Source organism: Gastrolobium bilobum, unplaced genomic scaffold (genome assembly GCF_033153095.1).
Source record: "Gastrolobium bilobum isolate Gb01-03AN ecotype WA unplaced genomic scaffold, APGP_CSIRO_Gbil_v1 utg3001, whole genome shotgun sequence".
Taxonomy (NCBI): domain Eukaryota; kingdom Viridiplantae; phylum Streptophyta; class Magnoliopsida; order Fabales; family Fabaceae; genus Gastrolobium; species Gastrolobium bilobum.
In genome coordinates, this window is record NW_026898188.1 from 364371 (window position 1) to 379970 (window position 15600).

The following is a 15600-nucleotide window of genomic DNA, read 5'->3' on the forward strand; positions in this document are numbered from 1 at the left end:
ACATTTTATAGGTGCAGTGAATTTCAATGGCATTCTCGTTCTGATCAAATTGCATTAGAGAGCTACAAACGAGGGGCATTAATCAAAGATTTCCAATATGCTGATGTAAACAACAGCTTCTATGTTCTGAAACATGGTGCAAAAATCAGCAAGGTTAAATAGGACCTTGGACCGTAACAAAAAAGGTTAATGGTGTGTAATTAAGCAATATGACCAATGTCTTTTTCCAAAGTTGCTTTTACTCCTCTCTCCACCAAATTATTCACATTTGGCTCACTAGCAGCCAAAACCAACTCCTTATTATCTAATCACTACAAAATTCTTAGCCACTAAATTCAGTGACATATAAATCTAAGAAGCAACAAACTCGACTTGTATCAATTTCAACTCATCCTATTTTCTCATTTTACTTTCCATGATATACCATGCAGCTTCCATCAAGTTGCAAATTGTGTACACCAAAGAGGGCGAAGAAACCAAAGATGAGTAACTCCATGCAGCATCTCCCTTGCAAATAAATTAGTTGTCACAGCTAGGTGATTGATCATGCTAAAGTTACAGATTAGTGTACTGAGGTAGATGTAGTAGTTCAGGATGAATACAGTGATGGAGATGCCCACAACTTTCTTGTCATCACTGGCTGTGGCTAAAACTGGGATTCGTTCCTTTCCTGCAAAGGATAACATTATATTCATGACAACAAAATAAAAATGTTAAGCTGGTTAGAACAAGATGCAACCTAGGCACCATATTAAACCCACAACTCAATCATTCATACTAACCCAACCCATATTCAAACAGCCAAAAAATAGAGACATTCTTTGTAAAATTTATTTATTTTTAGTTTTCTAAAAAACTATGCTTACCAAACCAAAACTACGTGGAAAAGATTTGACATAAAATTTGGGTCAATACTGAAAATACGTTAGTAACTTAGATTTCACAAATAATCAAATAAAGTAGAATTGGATATGCAGTTTTACCTTTACTGTTGAACAATCATCGTAGCGATTTAGATTTTCCTTTCAACTTCTTTTTAAAACTTTTACTTAGAGGGTGTTCTTGTGTCTCCAGAAGCACTTCCCTATGCATTTGTAACCACAACTCTTCAAAGTGCTTGTGAAAACTCTGCTGAAACCAATCCAAAATTTCTGAAAATAATTCCCTTGGATTCTCCTTCCACACCATTCTTAACATAGCAGAGCTATCAATCAGCTTGCTCTTTAACTTGCTTAAAAGATTTCCCACCCTTTTTTGACCAAATGCTTCTCTCTTCATAATACTTTCAGGAGGGGCTGACATGTATTTTCGATAAACTTTTAAACATGGACACACCTGGCCTTCAAGCAAAGCATAGGCAAACACTTGCACTCGGTGATCATCATCGCTGATGGGCAATGAATGCTTTGGAAGCTCCCAACAGAAACGCCCAAAGGTTGGGATGACCCAACATTTTACTTGGTCAGTCTGGGAATCATAGAAAGGTCTAGGATCCATCAGGGGTGGAGAGAAGATGCATGAAGATTTGGCATGCTCAACTAGCCAAGCTGGCTCCACACTTGTTACTCCATGCATGTATGCTCTCTTCGCACTTGTTATCCCTTGTTTGTTTGGTCTTTTTGTCTCTAATAGTTCATTGTAAACCAAAAACTCAGGGCCTACAATGGAAACTGATGACCAACGATGAAGGAAAATACTTTCTTCAACCATGCATGATTGATACCTAACAATATGAGAACTTTTCTCTCCATCGGAGGCCCTAGAAGAAGATAGAATACGTTTCGCAACCCTATCTGCCCAGCCAGCACATACTGCTTGACAGATGAGCCTTTCCTCAACCAGTGAAAGAGGATATTTTTCAGAGGGAGCCCCCCAAGCACGTTCTACATCCTCAAGAGTTCCATGAATCCATGAATACTCTTCTTCAAAACCACCTTTATCACTCTGAAAAAAGACAAGTTTAAGTAGCTGTTGTCTAAGTTTGGACATTTCATCCATGGTTTTGAAATGCAAGGCATTGTCATCACAGAATTCTACTGACTTTTGTGATTGTTCAAAACACTGCAAAGCATAAGCTATGGTTAGGGCATCACTAGTGACAACTCGAAATTTTTCACGTGCAACTTTAGCAGTTTCTTTTAGTTTCTTTCTCCTCAACTTTTCCTTTTTATCAATGTCCTTGTCATTGTCTACCATGCTAGATTTCTCAGACATCTCTGAATCCCTGCTACTATCATTTCCTTCATATTGCATTACAAAAGGATTTGACAAGCTCAATGCTGCCGCAGCAGCAACCGCATATGCCAAAAGCAGACTTGGATTACATTTATGCTTGTGCCTTGTATTTTTAATAACAGTGAGGAGCATTCTAGAATGACGAGGACTCAAGGGATAAAGCGCCATGGATTTTCCCAAAAGTGTAAGTTCGTCCTTGCTATCAAGTGCTTCAAGAGCTTTTAAGCAATTCTCAGCTTCAAGCAGGGAAGCAGCTTTAAGAGAAGTAGGAAATGGGAAGTTCGCAACCTGAATGAGAAGCAACAATAATAAGTACAGAAATATCTTTAAAAAATCCAGTTTGACCAGGAATTGAGTAAATCACATTACTAGACAACTGAAAAGCTCAACAAAGTATGCGATGTAGAACAAAATTGACAACTCAGGACCAAACTTGAGATTATAAGTAGCATATAATGCCTTCGAATAAAATAGTAACAGTCTAAATGAATACAATCTTGTTAATGACATATGTAGTGGAAGACCTTTTGGCTTGAAAAGGATCCCATTCCTTCACTCAGCCCACGATAAATAGCCAAGCTATCAGAATGGAGAAGTACAAAATTAACTACTTCCTTCCCTGCTGCTAATGATAGCACCCAATATCAACAAGCAGACAGGAATGAAAACTCAGAGAGGAAAAAGGAAAAATATTAAACCTACCTTCTTAATATGCATGGACTTCAAGAGGAGGACAACACCATGAACAGGTACTTTCTCAACTTCAGCAGGAGAGTACTCAGGAAATTCATTATTAAAGGCTGCAGAAGAATAGAGACGGTAACAGTGTCCAGGTCCAGTTCTTCCAGCTCTGCCTGCACGTTGAGCAGCAGATGCCTTACTTATCCATTGTACTTCATATGTCTCCATACCATTAGAGGAGTCATAATTCTTCACCTTTTCCCTTCCAGTATCAACCACATACTTTATACCTGGGATTGTTAAAGATGTTTCAGCAACATTTGTGGCAACGACAATGAGCCGTTCTCCCTCATTGACTCCTTCAAATACACGAAGTTGAGCTGCTGCAGGCAGCATGGCATAAAGAGGTAGAACAAAAAGTGCGCCTGGAGAAAGACTGCAATTTTCTCTAGATCTTTTCTCCCTTGAAATTTTTGATTGGTCTAAACTACCTTCTTTATCCACAGATAATGTCTGCTCCCCATTTGAGGAACTTAATGGAGCTTGCCCAGATAAGTTTTCAAAAGCAGCCTTCAGTGAAGCAAGACTTCCTTCCTGTCCTAAGACATCCACAATATTACTCTTATTCTCTGAATGCTCAAGACTATCATCATCATCGAACTCCAGTTCACTCTCTGTTTCTGAATTATATGAAAAATCAGATTCATTCCCGTCTACATCACCCTCATCTTCATCATAACCACTAAACCTATCAGTTTGCTGGATGGCTGAACTTCCATGAGTCTCAAATGCTTCATTGATCTCATTAATGTGTATTCCCTCAACAGAATTTGTTTCCTGGACCACAGAGCCATCACTTTCCACAGACCCTTTAACTTTTTTCATGATGAACTCCTTTGATGCTTTGCGTAACTTCCGGCACAAGTCCTCTACTTCCCTTTGCCCGGTTACAAAGACAAGTATGCCCCCAGGTGGCAACTTCTTGTGAATTGCCAAAACCTTCTTATATGCTTCTCCAATATAATCTGTTTTCTCAGTTTTCTTTGAAAAGTACACTGTAACTGGAAATTGCCTCGTAGGAACTTCTATCGCGGGTGGAGGAGTATGGAATAACCTTCCAGAAGTAAAGTCTTGTACTCGCAAGGTGGCACTCATCAGCACAAGTTTTAATGGAAAAACCATTTTTTCAGAACTGATATTTTCCCCTGAAAGTATCATCTTCTGCTGTTCATCATAAATCTGTCATAATAGAAAGATAAAAGAGCATCCAGAATAGGATGTCAGTGGCACAATTAATATGTTAAAAGATCTAATAGAAAATTAAATTTCTTATGTAAACATTTATAAAATAAATTACTCTCATATTCACCTTTTGGCGAGTTTTAATTACACGTGAGAGCATCCCGATCAGAATGTCTGTGTTCAAGCTCCTCTCATGAGCCTCATCAAGAATTATGACAGAGTAACGCCTTAATAAAATATCATTCTGCAACAGAATGTATTCAGTTAAATGAAATAAGTACATATGGTTCTGTTATTATTATTTTTTTTCAAATAATATAAGTAAGCACAAACACATTAGAGCATCATATCCCAGTATAACGTGGAATCATCATAAAAAAATAATAAACAATAGCAACACAGCTTCAGTGATAGCAATGATACTTGCAACTACTAATAATAATAAACATGGTATGAACAAATGAAAATCAATCAAGTTTCAGTGTCCAATCTGGAGTGATATGAAATATACATCATCCTAAAATGTGCTACATTCACACAGATAATAATACTCTTGAGTATTTCACAAAAAAATAAATGTTCCCAAGTAAGTGATTGCCAGGAATGATGGATTAAGATGTTCCACAATGAATAATAATTTCAAAGATTCTATCATGTATTAAGGTAAATTACACTCTCCTGCCTTGAGAGATTCTTAAATTCCAATCCTCTTCCCTGAGAGATTAATATGTGCTACGCTTCAGTCCATTTTAATGTGAACAAGCCTCTCATTGGATGTTTTTCTCTCCCTATGAAGCATCATCAGTGGCTAGTTTTGGACCCCTAATATTGACTGAGACTTTAGAAGATGAAATAAAGATGCGGGTGAAGTCCCAAAGTTGATAGTATTAGTGTTCAAAACTTCATTTTACCTTCTAAAGTCCCAATGGCAATAATAAGGTGTTTAAAATTAGCTTTTGTTGACAGTAAGTCACAAAGAATGAAAAAATGTCCCGATTCATTCATTATTGTTCATCACTGCTAAGAGATTCACTTACATTAAAAATAGACAAAAGTGTAATATATTATATTTTCATTTCTCAGGCGAGGAGAGTGTGATTTTTCAAAACAGAGGGGAGGACAGTGTACTTTGAGCATCTCTCACAGGAGGGAAAGTAATTTACCGTGAGAAAGTAATTTACTGTGAGTTTTAAGATGCCAGGATCGTCAATATAATTTATTTATTTTTTCTAACTCTGAACTTATTATTGGCATGTTTTCCCACAAATTGAACAAATTTTTCTGCAAATTTATCATTTGTTACTCAGATACAAACACGATAGAAGAACTTCTCAAAATGAACAAATGCAAAAAATAGTGAGGCATAATTTAACAACCTGAACTTCCCGGAGCAAAATTCCATCGGTCATAAACTTGATAGAACAACTTTCTCCAATCCTCTTGTCATATCTAACTTGAAAGCCAACCTCCTTCCCTAGATGAAGACCAAGCTCATATGCCACACGCTTTGCTGTGGCAAGAACAGCCACCCGACGTGGTTGAGTAACACCAATAATACCATTGTGAATACGAGACTTACTTGAACCATAGCCAGCTTCATAAAGAAACTGATACATTTCCAAAATTAAAAAAGAAAATAATCAAAGTATAAGCTACTTTGAATGATGGATGATATCATCATAATCAAGCATCAGACATACTCACCTGAGGAACTTGAGTTGTTTTACCACATCCAGTTTCTCCACATATGATAACATTAGAATGATCATTTATAGCTTCCATTATCTCTTGCTCCATCATGACAATGGGCAGATCCTTTCTTTTGTCTTCAACCTCCGTTGGTCTGTATACATGCACAACAGTAGGAACAGTCGAAGGCCTATGTGCAGAAAGTTCTGGAAGGTTTCTCAATTCATTGAAACTGGTATTTGTATTCTCTTCTGTCCTATCCTGTCCCATGTTATAAAGTGCCAAAAAGCTTAAATTAATTTACGAGATACGCAAAAAAGGAGATATCAGAAATCAGGGCAACAATTAATAACAAATATGACATATTAATTAACTACCATTATATATATATATATATATATATATATATATATATATATATATATGATTTCTTCCAAAATTAACAAATACATGAAAGGATGAAAACAAGGGTACTAAAAAATACATACACAAAAAGAAGGCAAACAAGTATAAGAACTAAGGCTTACTACTTCATAAATTTTATAAATATGGCTACAAATCAAATGATCTAAATGACACAGTTGAATTATATATTGTCTCTTGGTTACACGCACCCACCAACAATCTGAGCACAATCTGAGCAGGGACTATACCTTTGACTTGGTGCTTTTTACCTCATCATTAGAGCAAGACCTGGGAGAAGAACTTCTGATTTCATCAGGTCGCTTGTCAATGGAAATGCCAGCTAGAGGCTTAGCAACAGATTTATAATTTACAGCTTCATTTCCATGAACTTGTTCTTGAGAGGACTCCAAAGGAACAGATGTTGTATTTAAGACTTTTCTTTCTGTTCTAATTGGTTGAATGATATCTGCACCAACTTCCTGAGCCTGCACCAAATGAATCTCTTCTGTCTCAGGTTCAATTCTACATGAAAAATCCTGTTTCTTAGACAGCTCATCATCATGTGGAACCTCCAACCCTTCTTTTAATAAATGTACAGCCCTCCTACGCTTTTCCTTCATAGTCTCATCCTACAATATACAATAGCATCAATAAACAAACAGTCTCATCACTTATAATTTTTCACAAAGCTATATCACTCTTTCTGACAATACAAACCCGATTGATATTGCATGAAGACTGCAAAAGTGGATACGCATACTCTGGAAGCACGTTTTCACTGAAACCAAAAAAAAAAAAAAAATTGTTCCAAATTTTGATCAACAACTAGGTGCTTCCCACAGAAAACTGCATTAAAGGAGAAACTATAACATAATAATAATTCATTGGCATACTTTAATGTCTTAAGGGCTTTTGCAAGCAGAAGTTGTTTCTCCTTATCATCCTGCATAAATGAAGGGAACCATACAAACTGAGACCCAAAATAGAAGAGAACACAATGAAAGGCACTCCCTTTTTGTACACCCCACAAACCTCCAACTTCTTCAGCTTCCTTTTCTGAGGTTTACTCAACTTCTGTTTCTTATTTGATTGGACTTTTCCATGTTCCTAATACAAGAGAATTTCGATCACACAAAATGTGTAAAACAGCCAAATTCAATGAATTTATAACCATGTTCAACTATCCTTACCTTTTTCATCCCTTTCCTTTTCTTCATCCTCTTAGCCGGCAAAATTAATGCATTACTGTCACCATCTCCCAAACTACCCCAAAAGACAAAATATAAGGTTCAGTCATAAGCTTAACTAAACATGATTTTTATACATTAAAAATTATAAAAGAAAATATTAATTTTTTCTTTTCTTTTCTTTTCTTTTTGCAGTTTCCACAAAAGGGGGTGATTTATTTACCTTTGAGAATTGAACTCAATATGGCCTCCAAAACTTTCCCAGGTTTCCATTTTGCTGTGCGCAACCCTACACAATAAGTACGCCACACAAACCCTAACACACAGACAGAGAGAGAAGAAGAATAGTGAACGAAAGAGCGGTGGCTGCTGCGGAAGCGTTCTCCAACGCCACAACCATCAAAGAATAGCTTTCACAAACATAAACGAAAGAGCGGTGCTTATCTTCAAGCTTGAGTCTATTGGGGCCAGGAACCAGGAAAAAGCCCTAGTGCGACGACGTTTTGACTCGCAACATTTAAAGAAAAAAAGGAAAAAAAGAATAAAGCTAAATTAAATGGGTTCAGTGTTTGTCATTTTAGATGACATAACTTTGTATCATTTTTAACGAAACTACGTCGTTTTGGTGTACTTTATCATTTTTTAATTTATAAAATAAAAAAAAAAAAGAGAAAATGTAAAAACTTACTAAAACGACGTTGTGTAATTTAAAATGAGAGATATTTTTCTTAAACTTTAAATTACATAGAACAGAACATGATGAGGCTAACAATGATAAATATAATATGGGCTTATTCGGCGCGTGACCAACAATACATCCATCCATCTGCAGATTTGAAACATCTACAACGAAAAAAAAAAAGAAAAAGAAAATCTACAATGGCAAATTAAAAATATTTCATACTATTCAAAAATTGTAAAATAAATTTTTAAATTTTTTATTGATTTTTTATTTTACTTTTTAAAAAAAAACAAAAAATTTAAGGGATTGCGATGACACTTCTCATTACCTGAAATTTTAGTTCAGTGTTGCGATGACACTTCGCTTTAACTTAAATTTTAGTACAGTGTCATTTTAAATGTATTAGGTTTCAGTGAGAACATGAAAGAAAAAGAAGTAAAATCTGACAGAGAGAGAGGAGAGCATTTATTATGTTTTGGGACCATTATTTTTTGGGGATGTTTGATATCAATATTTTGGGAAAGTGAGGTGGAGAATTTTTTTTTTATCATGTTTGATATAAGTAATAGTAAAATTATTTCAGGATAGTTTTTTTTCATCATTTCTATTTTTAACTATGTATGGAAAAAAAAAAAAATCTCATTCCACCTGTGAAGTTAATTTTTTCCCACTAATTGAGAAACACATTTTTACATTTTGAAATACAAAATATCCTTATACAATATATCAGCAAATGTGTAAAAATGAATAATTTTATCATTTTGGTTCAGATTCCTATCAATATTTTACAATTAATCAAATATACTATCAATAAAATTAATTCAACTTTCTCGGAAAGATTTTGGCATGCCAAATACTTTTTTGTAATTTACCCGAAAAAAAAAATCCACCATATTTTCTGTAATCTTTTTTTTCTGATAAAAAAATATCTCTTTTATCAAATATTTCCTTAATGTCAATTGAGAGGGTAAATATAAAAAAGAGAAAAATAAATTGGTGGTATAAAAAGGAACACCAAGTTATTGAGCGATCCCGACCATAAAAAATATTTCCGAGAGAGAGAGAGGGCACCGAAAAAGTGTCACCGATTTTGTTATTAATGAATCGTACAAAGCTCTATAAAGAGGAAATAATGACTTTGCAACAAACAAGCACCAAGGAAAGGTATACAGTGTACCCAGTACTACAATACTAACTATACACCAATAATTACACGGTATTAACTAGAACTAGGTAAAAGAAAATCAGTATAGTAAAAATACACTAGAGATATTAAGGGCCAGTTTGGTTATTGTTTTTAAAAATAACTTTTTGGTTTTTAAAATAAAAAAAAAATCGATTAATAAGGTTTGTTTTGTAAAAAAAATTTAAAAACTCTAAATTTTTTTTAGAATTAAATTTAGAGAACAATTTGTGTTATTTTTATTTTCTGTTTTGATTTTTAACTTTCAAAATAAAAAAAATAAAAAACATATATTTTCATAACTATTTTACAAAACAGTTTTAAGAACAAAAAAATCAGAACACAATCAATCAGGCCCTAAAATTCTCTTATACTCAACCTAAAATTCTCTTATACTCAACCTAAAATTCAAGCACATTTTGAGTACAACGAGAGTTGTATTTTTTTTTTATCAAAAAATAGAAAATGAAAAAATGAAAGAAAATAATCATAAAAATAAAAATAATATAAATATATTATTTTTTTCTATATATGAAATTTTCGATACATCTATAATACTGAAAAACAAGTATGTTTTTTTTTTGGTGTGGAAAAACAAGTATGTTAAATTAGTCAAGAATAGACAAATGTAGAACAATTTGCATCCAGAATCCTGACAAATATTTCTTTTACTTAGTTTAGGTTTTATAAGAATTATGTTGTAGGAAAAATGATTGTGTAATGTTATAGAGATTTGTATTGCGTGCTGTAATTTCTTTTTTTCTTTTTTCTTTTTCTTCAAAAAGTGTGGGCCTCACAAAATGTTGTGTGTGTAGGAAAGTTTGTTGTATCATGTTAAATGACAAATGCAAACTCCTAGTTTAAAATGGGACAAGCAGTATTTTTTATTGGGGTTCGTTTTCTCTGCAGTTAATGTAGATAAGTTATCTGTATTGAGCCCAAAACGATATTGTTTTGGGACGAAAATCAAGATATTTTTGTAATTTTAATTTATTTTAGGGTTATGATAGTTTTTATAATTAAATTTTTTAATATTTCAATACCAAAATGATGTCATTTTGGGAGTAAATGCAGATAACTTATCTGTAGTAACTGCAGAAATATGTTTCTGTTCTTAGGGTTCGTTTTCTCTGCAGTTAATGCAGATAAGTTATCTGCATTGAGCCCAAAACAACGTTGTTTTGAGACACAAATCAAGGTATTTTTGTAATTTTAATTTATTTCAGGATTATAATAGTCTTTATAATTAAATTTTTTTAATATTTCAACACCAAAATGATGTCATTTTGGAAATAAATACAGATAACTTATCTGCAGTAACTGCATAAACATTTTTTCTATTCCTATTAATAATAATTTGATTTGAGTTTCACCTGCCAAACATTGGTCTGTCCTTTTATGTGACTTTCACCTTACTAACAATTTTAGTTTGTCGTTTTTAAACTAACTTTTTTTAATTTTTGGTAAGGCGAATTACGCTTTTTAAACTAACTATTTAATTTTTATTTTACATGTGAATTTTTGGTAAGGCGAATTACGCATGCAATGTTTGTTAGTTAGGTGAAAGTCATATAAAAGGACAGACCAATGTTTGGCAGGTCAAACTCAAATCAAATTATTATTAATACGAACAGATGAATGTTTGTGTAATTACTGTAGATAAGTTATCTGCATCTATTCTTAAAATAATGTCATTTTTCGTGTTGAAATATTAAAAAATTTAATTATAAAGCTGAAATAAATTAAAATTATAAAAACACTTTAATTTCTGCTCCAAAACAATATTGTTTTGAGCTCAATGCAAATAACTTATCTGTATTAACTGTAGAGAAAACAAACCCTTAAACTAACTATATTACGTAATTTTTTTTTTAATTTTTGGTAAGGCGAATTACGCATTTTACATGTGAGCAATGTTTGTTAAACGGTAGAAAAAGTAATATCAAATGCCAAGTTGGCAAGTGGGACATATAATAATTATAAATAAACTATAGGTTTTGTTCACGCCCACACGCCTATATATACATGTAGAAGGAATACCTCAAATTCATGCATCTCAACATATACTAGCTACGTAGAACTAGTTATTAAAGTTTGCTCTCTCGATCTCTGTACGTATCTTTGTAATGGCTGAAATAGCATCTAAAACCCAATTATACTCTTCCGAATCTAAATTGGATGTTGCCTCAGGTTACTTCAATGCTTCATCTCAGCTAGTGCTAGCAGATCATCATCATGCTTATCCCTATTCAGCTTCTGATGATGAAATACCCGCTGTTGATTACTCTCTGCTCTTCTCTGATAACCCTGATCGATCAGCGATTCCTTGCCCTTGAATATCTGCGCCAAGCATGCCACGAATTTGGCTTCTTCTATGTGCGTTATACTATTTATACCATATACCATGCATGCCTGCTTTATATTGCTTGTTAATATAATGAAGTTTTAGCGTGTATGTCTCTCTCTCTCTATATATATATATACACGAAAATCGAAGTAAGAGTAGGAGATAATTTTTTTTCTTATGTGACATATATAAGAGAAATAAAACCTATATATATATATATATATATATATATATATATATATATATATAAGGAAAACTTTTTTGTACTTTTAAATGATATGTTGTTTTATCCACTTATAATGATGTACTTTCCGGAATACATAGATATAATGTTAAAGTAATTTTTTTTACTTTCTATGTCAGTCAGCCGACAGTTTCTTAAGAGAGAAAAAAAATACAATTTTAATATTATAATTATGTATTTTTTTTTTCACTTTTTATATTAGCCGACAATGTCTGACTAAAGAGAAAAGAATATACCTTTAATATAATAACTATGTACTATTCAGAGTACATAGTTATAAGCAGCTAAAAGGACATAATTTATATCCTTTAAAAGGACAAATCATTTTTCCATGGTATAATGATATATTCATGTTATGAACATTTTAACAAATTTGATATATAATTTAACAACTGAATTAATGAATGGATATAACAAATGATTTTTTTTATATATTACATCAATATTAAATAAAAACTTTTGCATATATTTATTGTGTCAAATACTTCTTTTCGCATAAATAATTTTTTTTGTATATATTATTATATAAATAAATTTTATTTTATTTTTATGAAAATACATTAATTTTATAGAAAAATTCATTGAATGTTAGAGTTTATAATCTAAATAATATACAAATATGATGAAAGCCATTTTTTATTAATTATATAATAAATAAATTTAATATTTTAATTATTGTAACATATTTTTATATAAAAAATTGATAAGCAAAGTTAATGAAGCCAGATTGTTTCATCATTAAAATTGAATCAAGTACTCTATTTCTTCAACAAAATCATTTCAACTATTTTTTTAATTAAATCAACCATTAAATCAAAGCAAAATCAAATGTAAGATACTGGTGTAAAAGTTTATTTGATCAATATTGCTTTATGTGCATGCAGTTGGTAAACCATACCATCCCAGATAGAGTATTTGATGATGTTTTGAAAGGAGTTTCTAATTTCTTTGATCCAACAACGCGGGATGAGAGAAGGATCTATAGCAAAAAAGACCCATCCGATAAAATCCGATGGGGCTTTAACTCCTCAGATATTGAAAATAGGGAATATATCAAGGTCATTACACACCCCCAGTACCATGTTCCCTCCGACTCATCAGGTTTCAGGTATTTGTATAAATATTAATGGGTTTAGTGTTTGTTATTTTAAATGACACAACTTTGTGTCATTTTTAATGAAACTACGTCGTTTTGGTGTGTTTATTCATTTTCTCTAATTTATAAAATTAGAAATAAAAAGAAAATAGAGGAGAGAGAATGTAAAAACTTACCAAAACGACGTAGTTTCATTAAAAATGACATAACTTTGTGTCATTTAAAATGACAAACATTTTTTCCAATATTTATACGGGGAAAAGAATTTTGTAGGAGAATTCTTTTTACACAAATCGAATTGTGTGTAAAAAAGTTATTTTTATTTTTTATTTTTAATGGATAGTGAGACCCACAACATTTTATATTTATAGTACGAAAAAGAATTCTCTAAAAAGAGACCTATTTATATTGCATTTTCATTTATTAAAATTTTGATAATATTATATTAATTTATTGTGCTGTTCCATATATTGATTTTTTTTTTTGGCTTATTTCAATCATCAGCAAAATTTTGGAAGAATACTGCAAAGAAATGAGAACCATAGTGGTTGGATTAGCAAGGGCAGTGTCTAAAACCTTAGGGCTTGAAGAAAACTACATAGAGAAGTCCTTCAACTTGAAATCAGGGTTTGATCTAACGAACATGAACCTTTATCCACCAAATTCTAGATCCAAAGGAGCTGTTGGTCTTGCTGAACACACTGACCCTGGCTTTGTAATTACACTTGTTCAAGATGTAAATGGTGGCCTCCAAATCCTATCCCACAAAGGAAAGTGGATTAATGCTTATATTCCCCATCATGCCATACTCATTCAACTTGGTGATCATCTTGAGGTACTTCTATATATTGATCAATTTAATTTCCTTCGCATGTGATTAAATAATATATAGTTCATTATTTGAACAATCTTTTCCCGTTCCTCTAGAATTGACATGTTTTTTAACCTTAAATACATGTAGATCTTAACCAATGGGAAGTATAAGAGTCATATCCATCGAGTTATTGTTGACAACAATAAGTTGCAAAGGATCTCCTTGGTCACCCTTCATGGACCTTCATTGGACAAGTTCATCAGCCCGGGCATAGATTTTGTTGATGAAGAACACCCACAGAAATATTGTGGGATGACCTATAAAGAATCACTGGAAGCAAATGGGGGCGATGCGATCGATGTGCAATCAGCACTTGAGCAACTTAAACTCGTGTGTAAGTATTAATAAAGTAATATTGTAACGACCCGAAATAAAAAATTAAAATAATAGAGTTGTCACTAATTTTATTTATTTTGGAAAAATTAAAAAATCTTTTATTGCAAACTAGTCTTTAAAATTATAGATCAAAGGTTCGAGAGTCTAATTATGCTCATGAAAGGGTGCAAACTTAACCCCACTTCACCCCTGACACTTCCGTTTAAAAACGGTTACCTTAAATTAATTGTGCGAATTATTAATAGCTTTTAAAAATATTTGTTTTGCCCCTTAAAATATAAATATGATTATTTAGGAAGAAAATAAATAATTTATTAAACTTTATTTTAGTTTGACGAAAAGAATTCCGCTCCGACGTATCCTCCGGTTGCAGTGAGGAATTCAAAGTTACGTCGTTTTTTAAAATATGTGTACTAGTTGGTTTTAATTTTTGAAAATAATTTTAAAGAAATTCATTTTAAAGGCTTCAAATTATCAAATTGTCGCAGCTAAAATAACTCGAAAAATACTACGAGATTAATAAGCCGTCATGATTAAATTAATCTTTAATTAGAAAAAATAAATAAATTAACACAAAATAATAATTTAAAACTAGCTTGGGTCATCAAGCTGTACAACCAAGGGCAGACCTACATGGAGGGCTAGTGGTGGCCCCCGCCCCTTCTAAAAAATTGTTGATTTAAAATTTTTGCATATAAAAAAACCAATTCAAAGGCATCTTGCAGCATCAGACTATAAAGGTACACACAATATATAAACAGTGCTTGGTTAAGTGTATAACTTGTTATGGCAAGTTTTACGTTGTACAAAAGTAATAACATTGTGAATGATTACAGGATACTGTAGCTATCAACGAATGGAGATTTTCCAAGTTAAAGGAATACAAGGAGAGAAGTATTGAAATGGAAAATGAAGCTTTTGACCGGTACATGCAGAATGTAGATTTGCTAGAAGTATTTTAAATGGAAAAATGAAATTAGGTAGTATTTACTAGAAGTTTTTTACCTATTTATAACTGGTATACAATTAGAACTAGGTAGTTAAAATGGAAAAATGTTTTAAAAACTGAACTAGACCAGCTAGTTTTAGTGGTCAAACTTTGAATCAATTACATTTTAGTTTGATTATTATTTAGTTTATCTGTGATTCAATAACAAATTTAATAGCTAATTGAATTCTGGTTTAATGTTGAAACATTGGCCAAAATGAATTGGAATGTCAATGGTTATTGAATAGACGAGTTAATATAATTTTTTTGCCCCTCTTCATAATAATTCCTTGGTTCGCCACTGTGTACAACCAAAATGACCCAAAAAACTATGAGATTAACAAGCTGTCACGGCAAAATTAATCACTAATTAAGTCTCTAAAATACATAAGAAAAAATCTAATAAAACAA

General features: G+C 32.3%; 1 protein-coding gene and 1 pseudogene across 1 annotated transcript; one reads left to right on the plus strand and one right to left on the minus strand.

Moving 5' to 3' along the window:
- Positions 1–129: 129 nt before the first annotated feature.
- LOC133313664 (ATP-dependent RNA helicase DEAH13) lies at positions 130–7885 on the minus strand. The gene is made up of 12 exons (XM_061515059.1): positions 7663–7885; positions 7443–7515; positions 7285–7359; positions 7146–7195; positions 6970–7030; positions 6501–6881; positions 5863–6108; positions 5535–5765; positions 4286–4402; positions 2938–4155; positions 984–2523; positions 130–670 (listed from the first exon to the last, which is right to left on the minus strand). The coding sequence occupies exons 1-11, from the start codon at positions 7710–7712 to the stop codon at positions 1000–1002; spliced, it is 4026 nt and encodes a 1341-aa protein (XP_061371043.1). The 5' UTR covers positions 7713–7885; the 3' UTR covers positions 130–670; positions 984–999.
- A 3545-nt stretch (positions 7886–11430) lies between these two features.
- Positions 11431–15163, plus strand: LOC133313661 (2-oxoglutarate-dependent dioxygenase 19-like; annotated as a pseudogene).
- The last annotated feature ends 437 nt before the right edge of the window (positions 15164–15600 follow it).